Source organism: Lepidochelys kempii, chromosome 1, assembly GCF_965140285.1.
Source record: "Lepidochelys kempii isolate rLepKem1 chromosome 1, rLepKem1.hap1, whole genome shotgun sequence".
Taxonomy (NCBI): Eukaryota; Metazoa; Chordata; order Testudines; family Cheloniidae; genus Lepidochelys; species Lepidochelys kempii.
Genome location: NC_136380.1, coordinates 142,262,890 through 142,279,199, shown reverse-complemented (window position 1 = coordinate 142,279,199; position 16,310 = coordinate 142,262,890). Strand labels below are relative to the sequence as shown.

The 16,310-nt window shown below is 38.1% G+C and overlaps 1 protein-coding gene across 12 annotated transcripts in view; it reads right to left on the bottom strand.

Moving 5' to 3' along the window:
- CNKSR2 (connector enhancer of kinase suppressor of Ras 2) overlaps nt 1-16,310 on the bottom strand; it is a 369,272-nt gene that overhangs the window by 57,860 nt on the left and 295,102 nt on the right. For all 12 annotated transcript variants that reach the window (XR_012160437.1, XR_012160435.1, XR_012160434.1 and 9 more), the window contains 2 exons: nt 13,106-13,206; nt 10,590-11,124 (listed from right to left, as the gene is read on the bottom strand). Coding sequence is in view for 9 of the 12 variants with exons in the window: in XM_073357190.2 (XP_073213291.1) it covers nt 10,590-11,124; nt 13,106-13,206 (636 nt within the window). In the remaining 3 variants the exon portion in view is untranslated. The remainder of the gene's footprint in view (nt 1-10,589; nt 11,125-13,105; nt 13,207-16,310) is intronic.

Here is a 16,310-nt window from a genome sequence, read left to right as displayed (position 1 = left end):
TTTCTCTGCTTCAAAACTTAATTCACATTCCATCAATAACTTCAGTACTATTTGCTTTTCACTTCTAAATGCAATGCATCATTCATTTCATTTTATTTATCAGACTCTCACCAGGATGGATAACAAATTTATACAAAATCTCAATGTATCATCTCGCAGCTCAAAAATAAAAGTAAAAGTATGGCTTAGATGTCAGACGCAAACTAAAACATTTTTAAAAATTCCCCTACAATATTATAATTAGTAATAGTTTTCCATCTGTAATGCAGAATTTTTAAAGGCTGTTTCATGAATGCTTATATCCATTACATCATACTATTTAATAATATAATGCTAGCTATTCTGGTGATATGGTATTCAGTATTTTCAATCAAAACTAATGAGTCAGGCCCACAAAAATAATTAGATTTTTAAAATTAATAGATTCAGGGTTCTTTTTATCTGCCCTCTATCTTTTGTGACTTTAGTGTGCACCTGGGTCATGTTCTCAAGCTTTCCACCATAACCATGAGGTCTAGAAAACTGACTTTTTATGTTTTAATGAAAGCTGAGATTCCCACACAATCACCTTTCTAGAAGAGCTGGGACTTTAAGAAAAACATCACATATTGCCAGATTCCTGAGACTTGGCAAAACTGAACATTCAGGCACATGCCAAAAGGGTTACAAAGAAAAAGTCATCCAGTGAATTTATTAGAACTGCAAGCATCAGGCTCTTGAAGAACAAATGCAACTCCCAGCTGCCAAGAAATAACTCTTAATTCTTCACAGACCTCCAGAAAATACTTTGCTGTTTGGAAATAGAAGAATGAACATGAGCTGCACTACCTGATCAGGGCTGTAGAGATAGACAGACAGAAGGTGTGTAACCTGCATGCTGTTTGTGAGCAGACATGGGTGGGAGCTACAACAGCAAAACATTGTGAGGTGCCTAAGGTTGCGGGGCAGGTGTTAACACAATCCCTCATACTCTGGATTGCACCCTGGAATATCACAGGGTATATACATTTTTCAAACATTCTTATACACACGATGTCTTATTAACTTCTCTTCATTGTAGCTGTCTCAGAAATCTTTAAGATTAGGCTAAATATCTGTTGTATGTCACTGAAGAGATGAATGATCGCAATTCTGCATACATCCCCTTGCTAAGAAGCTTCCTCACATCCTGGGCTGAGGTTAAATTTGAGAGCTTCTTTAAAAACATTTTTAGTGAGTTTGCTGCAAGGAGATTTATGTAAATGATTAAATCCTGACTGTAATGCATTAATTTCAGTCTCTCACTGAAAAAATGCAAAATTCAGAATAGAAAAATATTCTTTTAATTGTAATTTATACAGCAAGTTCTGAAAAACAAGCTGTATGTCTTTCCATTTTGCATGCAAAATATATATTTTTAAAGTAAATAATGTAACCTAATTTAAAAGAAATTCAGCATATTATGCTTTAGTAGGGTGACCAGATGTCCTGATTTTATAGGGACAGCCCCGATATTTGGGCCTTTTTCTTATACAGGCGCCTATTACCCCCCACCCCCGTCCCGGTTTTTCACACTTGCTATCTGGTCACCTTATGCTTTAAAATGAAGGCAACTTTTGTACTTTTGCAGAAAACATCTCCAAACATGCAAAGAGTTTTATACTTTGCCTGAGAGTCATGACAAGCTAGTAAACCAGAGAGCAATCACACATCATTTAATCCTATACATTAAGAATCTTGCAGGGACAGGACATAAGAACTAATAGCCTAGATTATGTCCTGCAGAATAGTGTGAGAAGGGGTACTCCATGTAAGAATCAATCCTCCATATACAAATGGGGCTATGGCCTCACCATATCATCTGCCTCTCTGCCCAAATTCTGGAGTTTATGCAGGGAAGGGATATGGGGAAAGGGAGGAGGATAGAAAAGCCGAGGGCAAGCCATATGTTGCTCCTCTGCTCCATGGAACTTATCAGGAAAAGTTAATTAATGCAACCATGGAGTATATTAATTTATCCACCTATTCCTTACCCCTCCTCCCAACCTGGGGACAGCCAAGGGAAGTCTGTGGGGGCATGGATCTATTAACCACCTCCACTCCAATAACACAACTTGGGGTACACTCTGCAAGAAATCCTTTGGAGAGATTGTCATGTAGGAAGTCCCCTCCTGTGGAAGGATACAATTATAGTCATATATTCTAAGCAAAAAACTTCTTTACCTTTGCTGCTAACTATATCTTAAATCATTAAAAGTGAAATAACTTATAAAATCTACTGAACATGTAACTCTTTATGCCATTCATCTATTTTTCTTACAGCTTAGGCAATGAAAATCAATTAAGGCACCAGATTTCTATGGGTAGATACTTGCACCCATGTAAAAGACCACTGAAGTAAAAGGGCATCTGGCTAAGTCAGTTTTACTTTTGTTAATAGCCAGTATTGCTTTCTGAATTGCTACCTTGTAAGCGATGTGGTGTTTTGCTTTCAAACACTGCAGAAGAATGTTGGTTTTCACACTAATTTAAAATTTCACACTCATCAGTGTACAGAATCTTTTACAATGCCCACTGGATTTACAAAAGCTTGTTTCCCTCACCCACAAATGTCAATGTTGTGCCAAATGTAATGTGAACAGTAATAATAACAATAAAATAAATAATAATACTTAGACTGCAAGCCCTTTGGGGAAGGGACCATCTTTTTTCTTCTGTGTTTGTGCAGCACCCAGCATATACATTAATCATACCTAGCTCTTATACAGCACTCTTCCTCAGTAGATCTCAAAGTGGCTTACTAAGGAGATCAGTATCGTTATCTGTAAGAGGTATGCCTATGCACAGTACTGATTTCTCTAAGTGAAAATCTTTGTAGGAGTAGTACATATTTTATATGGGTAGTAGACAAACAAGTAAGTGAACAGACTGGAAACAGTTAAATGGCTTTTAATGGGGTGCATGTCTTCTCATGGATATTAGCGTGCTCTTGAAAGTTTAGAGAAAAGCTTATCTAAAATATAATAATTACACAAAACTGTAGTTCCTATACAGGAATAAAAAATGGCACAGGGCCAAAAGTAACTCTGTCAGGCTTTATAGTCTCTGGAAGAAGGCACATTAAGGTGCATGCTTCAGGGAAAAACTTAATCTGACTCGTCCTTTGCTTAGTTGGTTACTATAAGGCTAGGATGAAGTGAAAGCAACTTCTCTCACAAGTGAGCCAGCCCTAATGAAACCGTAATGATGGCCACCTTCTTTCCTAATGAAACTGGAGAGCTGCAGACAGAACATAGATGTGGCATTGCACATATTTTAGGAAATGGCAAGATGCGTGGGGCATCCTTCTCTTTCCCTCCGTTCCCATGAAAGAGGAAAACTAAAGTAGAGTAGGCTGTAGTTCTGATTAAGCAGAACTGTCCAGTCTTCTGGTAAAAAAATTAAATGGGAGTTGATGGCACTCATTACCTCACATAATTGGGCCCCCAAAACGTTCACTAATACACAGTGAAACCTGTACAAGAGACCATTCTTATTAGGCAAATATCTGCCTTAAGAGACACCTTACAGTATCCCTGCCTATATGGAGTAAATATGTGCTTTGGCCTTATTAAGAGCATAAGAACGGCCGTACTGGGTCAGACCAAAGGTCCGTCCAGCCCAGTATCCTGTCTGCCGAGGAGTGGCCAATGCCAGGTGCCCCAGAGGGAGTGAACCTAAGAGGTAATGATCAAGTGACCTCTCTCCTGCCATCCATCTCCACCCTCTGACAAACAGAGGCTAGGGACACCATTCCTTACCCATCCTGGCTAATAGCCATTAATGGACTTAACCTCCATGAATTTATCCAGTTCCTACTTGTGTTAAGCAACTAATTTTGTCATCTAGTAAGACAATTTTTTATTATATATGAATATATAGAGCTATCCATGTGAAATTATAGATTTCATAATGCAAAAAGAAGCATATTAAAATAACACCCAACTGGACTTTGTAAAATCAGTGAGGTTGGGTTTTTCAGCCTGGATTAGCTTTTAAATATATTTGCTCTCTCATATAATTGGATCTTTAAGAAATATTATGTCAACTAGATTAATAAAGACCACAGGAATATGCACAACAGAATGTCCTATTTGTTTTATGAAGCATTTTGTTATTCATTTAAAACCAAGAGCAGAAAATACCAGAACAGTTAGACACAGTCTTCTGTCACTATACTTTTTCACTGCCTCCAACTACCTGAAACAGCAATCTGCTACAAATGATTTGCCTCTCTAAGAAATAAATTAAAATATTTTCTTTGCACTATGAATTCATGTCAGCAAACGCATGTAAGGCATTGTGAATATATTCCAATATAATTGGAATAATTTAAAAAAAATACTCTTCTAACATTCCATGCTACACTAATTATGAGTTAGTAGTGAGAGCTACTACTGGAAGTCTCAAAGACAATTAAGTGGTGGAATTGCTGATAATAATCTGTAAATGAAAACAGCAACAAGCTGTCGTGAGGGAGGTGCTCCAGCCAAGGGAAAGTCATGATGAGAACCTTCAACCAAGCATTTAAAAACAGGTCAGATTGTAAAATGACACACAAAAATGCAGCCAGGAGATTAGCCCACTTGAGTCACAGGCTGTACCAGACAGAACAACAACAATGGGAAATGTTCTGATTTTAACAAGACATATAGTTCATATTGTAGGTTAGAATAACATCTTCCTTAGTGACCCTGAAGATGTTGTACTTTATGCCATCCATTAGGTTTCATGAGGTATGTTTCCAACCTGACATATTACCTATCATCTCTCTTATTCCTTCCTTCACCCATCTTAGACACTACATGACACACATACCTTTATTAACCCAAATAGTCACAGTGGGGAAAATATAACATGTTAATGGTCCTCTCCTGTCTGCTGGTGCAGATTTAAGCTGTCTAACAAGGTGGTCAAACCACAGAATATATCTAATGGAGTCCTCTCTATTGGAAAACAGAGTCAATGGTTCTATATCACAAAAGCATACTCTGTCCTACTCATTTCAGGCACACATCATCCTCAGTTTACATTCACCTGAGCTTCACAGATGAGTGCTGCTCACTTCTGGATGTTTCACTATCTTTTAATCCCACTGTAAAAGTGAAAGGTACCCTATTTATAAGAAAAATAGAAAACAACACCCTGAAGGCTACATGGCAGAAACCCAGTTAAAATGGAGATGCTACATAGCCTTCATTATTTAAGCAAATATTGATCTTTCTGAGAAGTACTATGTTACCATTTGGTCCAGCTATTAGCCCACTAGGGTTATGTGTCATACAGTACTTCATTAAAATGGAATGCTGCCTTGCCTACTTTAGAAAATGAAAAAAGCCTCACTGCTACCAGTTTGGGGAATCTGAAATACTTGACCTTATCCACAGTTCACTTTTTGACTAAAACACTCTCCCTCCCCAAGGTGAAACCCTGGGTTGTAACCTTCACTATGGAGATAACAACGGTCTCTCCCAGAGCTGATCCTATGAGTGTGGACACTGGCTTTCCTTGTTTTGCCTAGTTGCAGCTTCCTGCACCCCCTCGCTATAAACACTAGGTGGTGTGGAAGCAGCAAATTCTAGTTTCTCTAAAAAAAAGGAGTACTTCTGGCACCTTAGAGACTAATACATTTATTTGGTTTTGCTGGGTAGGGAGGGAGAAGCAAAGAACTCAGTCCTGGCTGCTGAGAGATGCCAGCAGCAGCTGCAGCAGTTCCTGCCCTACCATTTAACAAGGAGCTTCAGATGAATCAAGCCCCAGCTACTTTAAAGAATGAATTTTGATCTATGAACCTCCAAGACAGCTGAGTTCCTCAGGCACAATGCAGATGACAAAACCCAGGACAAAGCATATAACAGCTGGAGACAAAGCATTCTTGAATGAGGGTTTCTGGCTGTGAAACAAACGGAGAGCAGGTTAATCTAGAAAGTCTGATCATATTTAGGAAACACTACAAAATCTTCCTCTTCAACACTCTCACCCCAAAACAACCACCCACTGGCTTCTACAGTAGTAAGAATGACACAGCATCGACACCCATTGTATCCACACACCTCTCTATAAAACAAAAAAGCAAACAAACAAACAAATAAAAACCTGAAACAAATACTCTAAACAGAGCTTTCACCCTGAAAAAGGACGAAAGCCCGAGACTCCATGAAATCAACTAGGGACTTCATTATTGCTATCAGTTTTACATGGAAGGTGCTCAGATGCTATTGTGCTGGGTAGCAGTATAAAACCCTAGGATTTGCAAGGCTGTGGACCAATAGGAGAAGGGCACAGAAGGCTTGTAGGGGCAGAGAGAGACTATATAGGACAGGAACTTTGCAGAAGAAAATGAGCCTGCAAAGGGAAAAAATGGCCTATAAGGGTTTTTTTCTTCCACACGTTCTCAAAATCCATAGATCTAGCTATACAATAAGCAGTTTTGTTTTAAAATGTTTTCTATCCATATTCTTTACAACAGGTTGATTCTATATAATCAAATTATTACTTATTACAGTACCCACTGTGCCTACATGATCAAAAAGATATTGCTAGAATTCATCTAGAATTCATGTGTTTATCTGCTGAGACTAGGCCAAGGATCAGCTTTAACCAATTCGAAGTTTCCTTTCTAGTTGCAGCATGTCCTGGAGTGAGGTGCTAGGCCACTGGGGGCCCTAAGCAGGGATTTTTTTTGCCCTCCCCAACATATAATAAAAAGCTAATAGCGGCCTCCCTTGAGCTGCTCAGGGCCCTAAGCAATTGCTTAGTCTGATTATGCCTAACGCTGGATCTGGTGTCCTATTAGTTATGGCAGCAGAGACTCCAACTGGTCCTCTTGTGGTCCATAGAAGATAGTTTTAGTGAATGAGCAGGAAGGGAGCATTCCCTCTGGCCAAGTCAGTAGGAGCTATGCTCAATTTGCTGCTGCAGAGCATTCGTGTTTATTACATGCTAAATATTAAGATTAGTAAATCCACCTTCTCCCACAAAATCATTGGCCCTATGAAAATGAGAGAATAACCATACAAAACTAACTTTCAAATAGTAAACAAAGTAAAAATGAAGTAAGCTTTTTAGAGGCAAAAAGCAAATAAACTGTTCTGTCAAGAACAACTTTAGGTGCTCTTTGGCATCCTGTGGTAAAATCCATGTCAAAACGTACAGATAAACTTTAGGCCTGAAGGAGAGTGGGTGGCAGTGATGTGATGCATAACTGTCTAATTCTATTACCTCCATCTACAGTGAGGCAAATCTGAGAAGGCAGGACTTGTCCTTTGTGACTTAAACACGGATACGTAATGTGTTTTGCCATTACCAATTAATACATTCATCATGTGCAGCCTGCTTTAGAACAAAACAAGAGGCGGTTTGCTCCCAATGAGGATCCTACGTGTTCCAAAGAATCACCCCTGAACAATGTCTGCCTGCGTAATAATCTCAGAAGTGAAAACATGCACGTATATACATACACCACAGGAGATAAACTCCGGTTTAAAAATAACAATAATCACAAGACAATGTCAATACAGAGAAAGAAAGACTAAATGATTCATTAAGGAAATAAAAATGATAACCCAATTAGAGATTACCAGTACAATGTTAATGTGCTGTAACAAGGAGTAAAAATATAGAGATTGTACAGAATACAGTTAATGTTCTAACAAACCAACATAGGAAAGGGCATTCAGCATCTTAAACTCACCACAATGTATCAAGCTATAGTAGCAGAGCAGGTACACAAAATCATCCATTGCAGTGTACCTGCAATGCCTACTCTGGGCATGAAATAGCGATTTAAAGACACAGGGACAGATCCTCAGCTGTCATAAATCAGTGGAGCTCCACAGAAGTCAACAGAGCGATGCCAATTTACACTAGCTGATGATCTGACCAAGAGTCATAAACAAAGCACTGAATTCCTAAGCTGTGTGCAGTTGTCTGAACAATATTTTTCAAAAACATGGGATCGGGGATTGTCGTTTAAAATTAGTTGATTTTATTTTTTGTATTTTTTAATGGTGGGAATTAAAAACAAATGAAACAAAAAGACCCAAAGACAAACTTCCAGCAATGACATTTAACTCACATGTTAACAGTTGCAAAGGAGTTGTATTTATTATCCAAAATCAATAGAAATGATTCAACTTTAACACACACAATTTATCCAATAGATCATAACTATTTGAGATTCATTAGGGTACTAATCTAAAGAATCTATTGCAAGGTACAGGGTCATCTGAATCCCAACTTGGATTGTCTCTAAAGGTAACACTGTATATGAGAACTAGGGGTTATTGTTCTCTCTCTCTCTGTTCTGAAAGAATGAATCTTGTCAATTTCAATTTTTTGCTTTCTCACAACAATGGAGAAAGCAGGGCCAATGGTGCAACACGCACAAATGCACCTATCATCTCAGAAAACTCAATGTTTTGAGCAAGTTTGTATCACCACAGTTCAGAAACTGAGATTCTACATTTTGCAAGAAGGTTGGCAATAAAATCCTGTCTGTCTATTGGTTAGCGCACAGGAAAAGGCCAGTCCTATAAACAGAACACTGTAGCCATAGCAACAAGCAGTTCAAACTTTTCAACATGCTACTTGATATTTTCTTCACATTTTTATATTCTCACGGTTAATAATTCATCATGAGCATTTTGCTCCCCTAGCTAGTCATTAACTTCTCTGAAATGATCACTCCTTTGGTAATTACTTGCTTTCCTAAAATTAAAACGCAACAAAACAAAAAAACCCAACATGAGCTTGTCAAGAAGACCCTTTCAAAATGGAAACATACGTGTCAATTTTGGAGAAGGGGCTGGAAATGGGGGTGGGATGGGGTGGGGAGAAGGTAGTCCAGATTCTGGCCCGTTAATCCAAAGTGTGTCCCTTTATTATTGCTGTGTGGTTTAAAATGCAATGACAAAAAGCTTTGCAACTGAACTTTAAATCACCTAAGAACACAGGGTCCATAACAAAGACTCTAAGCTGCCCCTAGTAGTGTCAGTGCTGCTATTCTTTTCCTTTCATAAATTAGGAGGCTTTTGTCATTTTTATTGCTACCATTAAAAGCTCATTTGAAGGCCAAATTCCCGGGGTAAAAGTAGTTAGGGTAACATGTTTTGTCTCTGGGTGATGGAGTTTAATCATATAGCAAACTGCATCAGACATCTTAAGTTCTGACGCTTTAGTAGCCCAAATGTTACCCTATTAAATGTAAATGTTTGAAAGGTGCTGCAGATGAGCTGAAATGACAATTTTCCTTAAAAAAATGGCACCGGATTAATTAAAAGCCAGATGCATATAACAGAATATCTAGTATCTATCAATTAAAAACATAAATATAGAGCAAAACTCACATCTGCCATGGAGAATAAAAAAAAATTCAACACTAATTCCAATATTCAGCAGTACTGTTAGGTTTACAGTTTAATGGATATTTTTTTTGTCTGTTTTGTGAAACGTCTTTACTCTTTCCCACCTCACTGCCTCTACCATTTTCAAACTCCTTATTCATGCCAACTCTGCCAACAGGCCCTCTACACATTTCGAGGGATCCAGGTTAGTAGCAACCACAGTTCCTTCAAGAGGCTGGTAGGTTATCTGCCTTCTTCACTCCTACAGATAACTTAATTGTAGCATAACCCCATAACTAACTGATGCAGCCCTTGTTTGCTGGCCCTTCAAGATGGTTGGTAAATGAACTTTGATAGCCAACATATGTTAAAAAGCTCTATAAATAATGGTGATGGATAGTTCATGAAACAGATAAGGGGTAGATTTGTCTGATACCGGTGTATGCATGTGTGGGGAGAAGGTTCCTCTGAAATCCCCGTTCTAGAGGTTAATTTGGATTACTCTGACAAAAAAGCTGATCTCAAGACAAGCTAATGTGCCATGACAGAAGTGGTTATGCTGTTTCAGGTGGATTTTTATCCCAGTTGTTCATGTAGATATCTTCTCTGAAGTTCTTGTTTCATAAATTGTTTCTTGGATTTTTATCTTTCAAATTGCATGTTAGAAAATGGTGAAGAACTGGTGAAAACATATGCTATTTATTTTCTGAACTAGTCACAACCTGTTCAGCTGTCTTGTCAGGATTCTACAACCTACACACTAAGCACTTAGGGCCTTGTCTTGCACTATTGAATTTAGTGGGAGTTTTGTTATTGACTTCAACAGGAGCAGGTTCTGAATTGGAAAGTCCACCAAATACGTCTCAAAGGCATGAGTATGTTAGTCGAGATGGAGAGTGAGTAGAAATGGAAAGGAAAGAGAAACAAAATCCATTAACATTTAAAACTAAAAATTACTCGAAGGAAATAGTAATTCTGTTCTGTAACAATGGGTGTTCTGAAATCTAAGGTACATGACTCATCATTCTGTTAGTTATTAGGGAACTGTACAAAAAACAAATCAGAAAGGTCATTTCAATTGCATCTGCAACAAGGGTAAACTGTTAAATTTTAAAAGAAAATTAAAGAGACTATTCTTTTTGTTTTAATTAAAGAGGAAAATACTTTCAACTTGTACGTTATTTAAATAGAAATCTTGAATAGCCATAGAGAATATTCAATACTTACTTTTATCTTCTTGGTTTTCTGCTGCTGCTTTCCCTTCTTCCTCCTCCTCATCTAACTTTTTCTGTTGTACATCTTCCTGGTGATCAGAAGCACTAACTGAAAGGTTCTGACAGCAGTGGTTGAACCCACTATCCCGAGGCAGAGTAAAACTACGGGGCTTGCCCCCATTCCCATTTAGCACTTGCTTTCTCTCACCCTCTACCAAGGGAAATGGACCATAGTGATCCTGTAGGTGGCACTTTTGAGTTGGAAGAGTTGACTGCCGCCTGTGTTCTGGAGAGATTACAACTGAGTCAGAGAACACTGAATCCTCAAGGGGCAGAGTCTGAAGGTAGTGCAGTCCCGAGCTTGTCAGTGGCGTCTCTATTAAATCCTGCCAGGAACGTCGCTGACTGGCTGTTTTGCGTACAGGTGATTCAGTGGTGCTTCCTACTGCTTCTTGACGGAACTCTTCATGCGAAGACTGTGACTGGGAAGTTTCTGTAGATGAAAGTCGGCTGTGTTTTGGTTCCACGAAAGGGCTTGCACAGCTCATCTACAAAATGAATATTAATGTTGTTTTTAGATTAAAATACATTCACATCTACTAATAATAAATACGCAGGTGTCGTATTCACTCTAATCCTGAGGGCATGTATTACCAGACTAACTAGTTTGGTCTCCTATGGTCATATTTTGTCTCTGCATATAAATATATATATGTAAATTTACCATACAGATACACACACACAAACACAATTACTGTGGATAAGATTCTTACTAACATTGAATGCTCCTTACATGCACAACGGCCCTATAGACTCCATGGGATTACTCACATTATTCACAGAGTAAATCACTACTGAGCATGTACAAGCGTGGGAAACTCTGGCCCTGTATTAGCTTGTGAGTACTATCTTCAGATGACATCCAAATTCCACTTCAACCTTATTTAGTTGCATGTAACTCCTTAAACAAATTTCTTTGGGATGAAGTTTTCAGTGCTTGGACTCAGTGCAAAGGTGAATGCTTTGGAGAGTATACATAAAAATGTCCTTTAAGTTATACAGCCAGGAAAAAAATACTTCCCCCATATGCTCCAATCCAACATTTTGCACTCCGATAACTCATACATCTCTGAAACCAGGAATTTGAAATTTTGTCTTGTTTTGTACTCCTACTTTTGTTTATTCAATTTTTAAAGATCCACTAGTCAATTGTTTCTCTGTACATCGACAGAATTTAAAAATTCTGAAGGCGGTCTGAGTTCGAGCTTCATAATCTAGCTTTATGTTAACTACTGCTGGGAGAAGAAACTGAACAGAATTTACTTTTTTGTTTTAATTTATAAATATACACACGTTTTCACAAACAAAACAACTGTAATCACTGGAGACAGAACTTGTATGTTAGATAACTACTGAAGCTTTTCTGGAGATAGAGTTCATTTTTCTACTTAAAAGGTTGTTGCTTGATGTGTACACTAGACAGCACAATCATTGTGTGTTTAGGAAGAACCTCTGAATGTTACCTAGGGTAATTGGGGTGCTACTTGAGTGAATAGGTTCTGTTTTGTGCAGTGGAGTGGTCCTAGAAATGGTGTCATAAGAGGGGATGGAAAGAATTCTATGACTGAACTAACTTTGTCTGGTGAGCAAGGTTATGTGTCCTCACAAAACCAGGGTTTTGTACACATTGGTGGAGATAGCAGTGCTGGTTGTCCTCTTATTTCTAATTGTCACAAATAAAATTTGCTTCCCTGGGCCTGTTCTAATGTTAGTAAGTTGTGTTGTTTAATGAATGTTTTCAATAAAGCAGTGGACTGGGAAGTAAAGTACTATAACATCTTTGGGGTTTTTTTAAAGGAGTAAAGCATCATCAACCCACTATTTTTTTTTAAACTGAGTATTTCACTGAACCGTAGCCCTATAAATGTCATCCTTGTTGCCTTCCATGTTCACGCAGGCTATTTAGGAGCAACAGGTTTTATTTTTGTGTGTGTTCTTTATTTATTTTTAAGTTTATGGCATAGCAGTCTTCTCTCCCTGATTTTCCCTTCTTCTTGTAGAGAACACAGATTCTTTTCTCTGCAGCTATGCAAGACATGATTATTAAATCACAGCTTCCTTTCCTGCCCCTGGACAAAATTTCAGCCTTACAAATGACACCTTTGTGCCCCTGTTAACTGGTGCTAATCCATATTTTATCTATTTTCCAGCTAGGGCTATTTCCTGACCACTAATAAAATGGAGGTTTTGAAATTCAGGAAAACTATACATTTAAAAAGATACACAATCATCATGATCTTAATTTTGATCAGAAACAGGTTGTGACTAAAAATGTGTTTTATGATCTTTTTTTTACCTCCCTGAGATGAATGCAAACATTTTATCAAGGACTGAGATAATGAAATTTGTTCTTTTGAAAGAGTTTTATACTTACAGATTTTTTTTAATCTCACAAGAAATAATTCAAGTAGGCAAAACTGATGCTTTATGCCAAACACATTTCCAAATAAGTAACCGTAGATGACTTACCGAAGGAGGTCGTGGGTATGTATCGTATGGGGGTGGTGGACTGTCTTGTTTGGGTGTTGATGGAGTGTCTGCTTCTTCCTTATCACTCTCACTCCAGTAATCTAAAAGGTTGTGTACATGTCAGATCCAAAAATTAAACTATCTTGATACATATATATACACACACTATCTTTCAAGAAAACAAATGCCAAGACAAACCTCAGATACCACTATGAAATAAGCATTTTCAACTGCTGACTTCATAAATGACAACCACAATAATTTAAAGTTCTTACAATCTAAAGAAGACAGACTTCAAAACATTTTTTATAGATCTAACGTACCACTCCACCTTCAGCAGATTACATACTAATCTGCTGAAACACTGTGAATACAAACTGTATAGTATATAAATGATAAATGTGGCATTTGTACAAAATACCCATAGTACTCTATAAAATGTTCGGCTCTACACAAAATTACTACATCAACATTTGCCAAATAAAATAGGACAAAAATTGGTTGGAGTCTGTTGAAACTATACTTCAAGTAGAAAAAAAAATGAAAAAAATATTAACTTGCTAGTATCCTTGAGTTATGAAGCAACATTAACGCTAACAAACTTAGCTAACAATAAACAAACAAAAAATCCTATCACCTGTATAGTCAGGTATAGTCTTTTCATGAATTTCTCACAGTTCTTCATGCTTTTTGACATGATTTCCAGTGGGAATCGGTTGTATGGGAGGTAAGACAGGAATCTGTCTCTGTTTTAGGCATATTGGTAAGGTTCCTACCACCTTGTTATCACAGCAAAAATGTGACTGATAAGATAATGAGCCAAATTCAGCAAGTGCAATGGACATGGAAGTCCTTGGGCCAAATTTAGTGGTGATGTAAATTGCATATTAGACTTAAATTGGCCACAAAATGGGGTCTAATTTGCACCTATTTGGTAAGTGGGCAACAGAGAAAAAGAAATTATAAAAAACAGCCTTTGTAATCTATAATTCTGTGGGCAAGCAATGATAGAAAGGTAAGGGAGGTGTCATTTAATTTGTAAAAATCTAAAGAATTATAATTTCTATGGTGTCATCCTAGGTGGTCATCCTCGCTGCCCCTCACTCTGGGTCCTCTGGGTGATGGAAGTTTTGATAATACAATATCATCAGAAATGGGTCAAGTTGGGTATCATTTGAAAACTCTTTCACCCACAAACACAACGATTACAGATTACTATACATGGAAGGAGTACTTCTAATTGATTTGCCATCATCAGCAAAAACAGAAGTGGTTCAGTAGTATTGTTTATCAGCTTTGTTTATTATGTGAAAAGAGTTGTAATGAGGCTCTAGTTAAGAGGTCGACATCCAGCCAGAAATCATTGGAATCCATCTGTAAATGGTATGAGCATAGTTACATAACATACATTATATAACATAATTAATTACAATCACAAAGTAATTTATTACAAACACCTTCTTGTTTTTACTTTGGTCTTGATCATTTTTAGGTATCAATGGGAAGACAGAGTACCAACCAGTAGCTGAATCATTGGAGAATACCAACATGAAGGACCTGGTTAAATACAGTGCTCGATGGCATCTTACACACTATAAGAAATTCACCTGCAAACTGATTTTGGCATGATTGGAAAGGAAGTACATTGAACAACAGGAAAATGTTGAATATACTGGGACAAGTGCCAGCTCTGGGTGAGACTCACCTTATCCTCGGTCCCATGGTATGCATTTTGAGAAGAACAACTGCTTTTTCTGTGGTAAGCTGGAAGCCCAAAGGCATTCATTAAGCACAGTTTCAACATGTGAGGCAAATGAGAAACTGTATGAAGCAGTCACTTTGAGTGAGAATGTTGTATGGAAAGTAAAGTTAATAGGGTACATGATTGGGATGACTTCCCCAGACGTAACCAGGCACCACCTAGATTCATTAGACTCTTTCAGTGCCAAGAAGGGGCAATTTTAAAGCTACAAATGAGCTTACTCATACTAGCAACCCCTTTGTGTCTGATGGACCAGAGCTCATTAATATCATGAGGAAAGCAGTCTTCAGTGACGAGATAGATAAAGATGTCAGTTGAATGGATACTTTGAGTCATGATTTGTATGAAGCCTTCACAACCCAAAGAATTACCCAAGGCTCTGTCAATTTATGGGCTCCAATCAAGAAGAATAGACTAAAGCTGTTCTCGAATGCAAAAAGCTAACCACAGATAGGTCATTGTTTGCTCATCTCCTGGTCCTGTCCAGATCTGAGTGTGATGTTCATCTATGTGAGACTTTGAGAAAGGACAAATTATCCATGGTAACACAATCAATGTTTAATGTGGCTGAACAATGCATGTTGACATATGAAAAGCAAACTAATGCACATCTTGCATGGTCTTCCTAAGCCAGCACCTACTGACAATGTGACTGGTACCTCATACCAGCAAAGGCCTTTCAGGGTAGCAATCATAGATGGCATGGCTGAGGTACGAGCTCTCAATAAACCAGAAACTGTTAACACCTGCCAGGATGTGGTTGAATACTTCATTATGTGGCTACAGAGAAAATACTGGACCTATGACAAAAACCACTTCATGTTTAACACACATGCAGAGGAATCAATTAAAAATATTACCAGAAAGAGGTGACTCCAAGGTATGACCAGTACAATGACTCCATGAACATCTCCAATGTCACAATGAAGAAGCTAGTGTCTCATACTCGCATAAAGGATGAGTTAACTGCATGCCTTGCAGGAAAAATGATCCAGCATGTGAAGAATTGCTCAAGGAATTTCATCATTGCATGGTGTAATGAAACTGCTACCTTATACTGTTCAGTGGAGAGTATTCATAGTTTTCGTGAGGAAGCTGACACTAAAAATATCTTGCATGCCCATCAATACCACTGAGGGAGGTGCTTCGAAACTCTGGATCTTTGCACAAGACAAAGATGTTCTAGTACTCTCTGTGAGATGCTAACCAAGACTTTTTACAAGATTCTGTTTTGGTGCCTGCTGCTGGGGACCAGAATCACTGCATATCCCTCAGAGATGTACTCGTATCGCTCAGACCATTTTAAGTCACCACACCTACCAGATTTCCATGCTCTTTCAGGTTGTGACACTACTTGAAGGTTGGCTGGAAAGATTAAATTATCTTGGCATTTGATTCAGCCTTCAAAGACTCTCTCCGCACTCTGATGGTTCTCGGACCAGC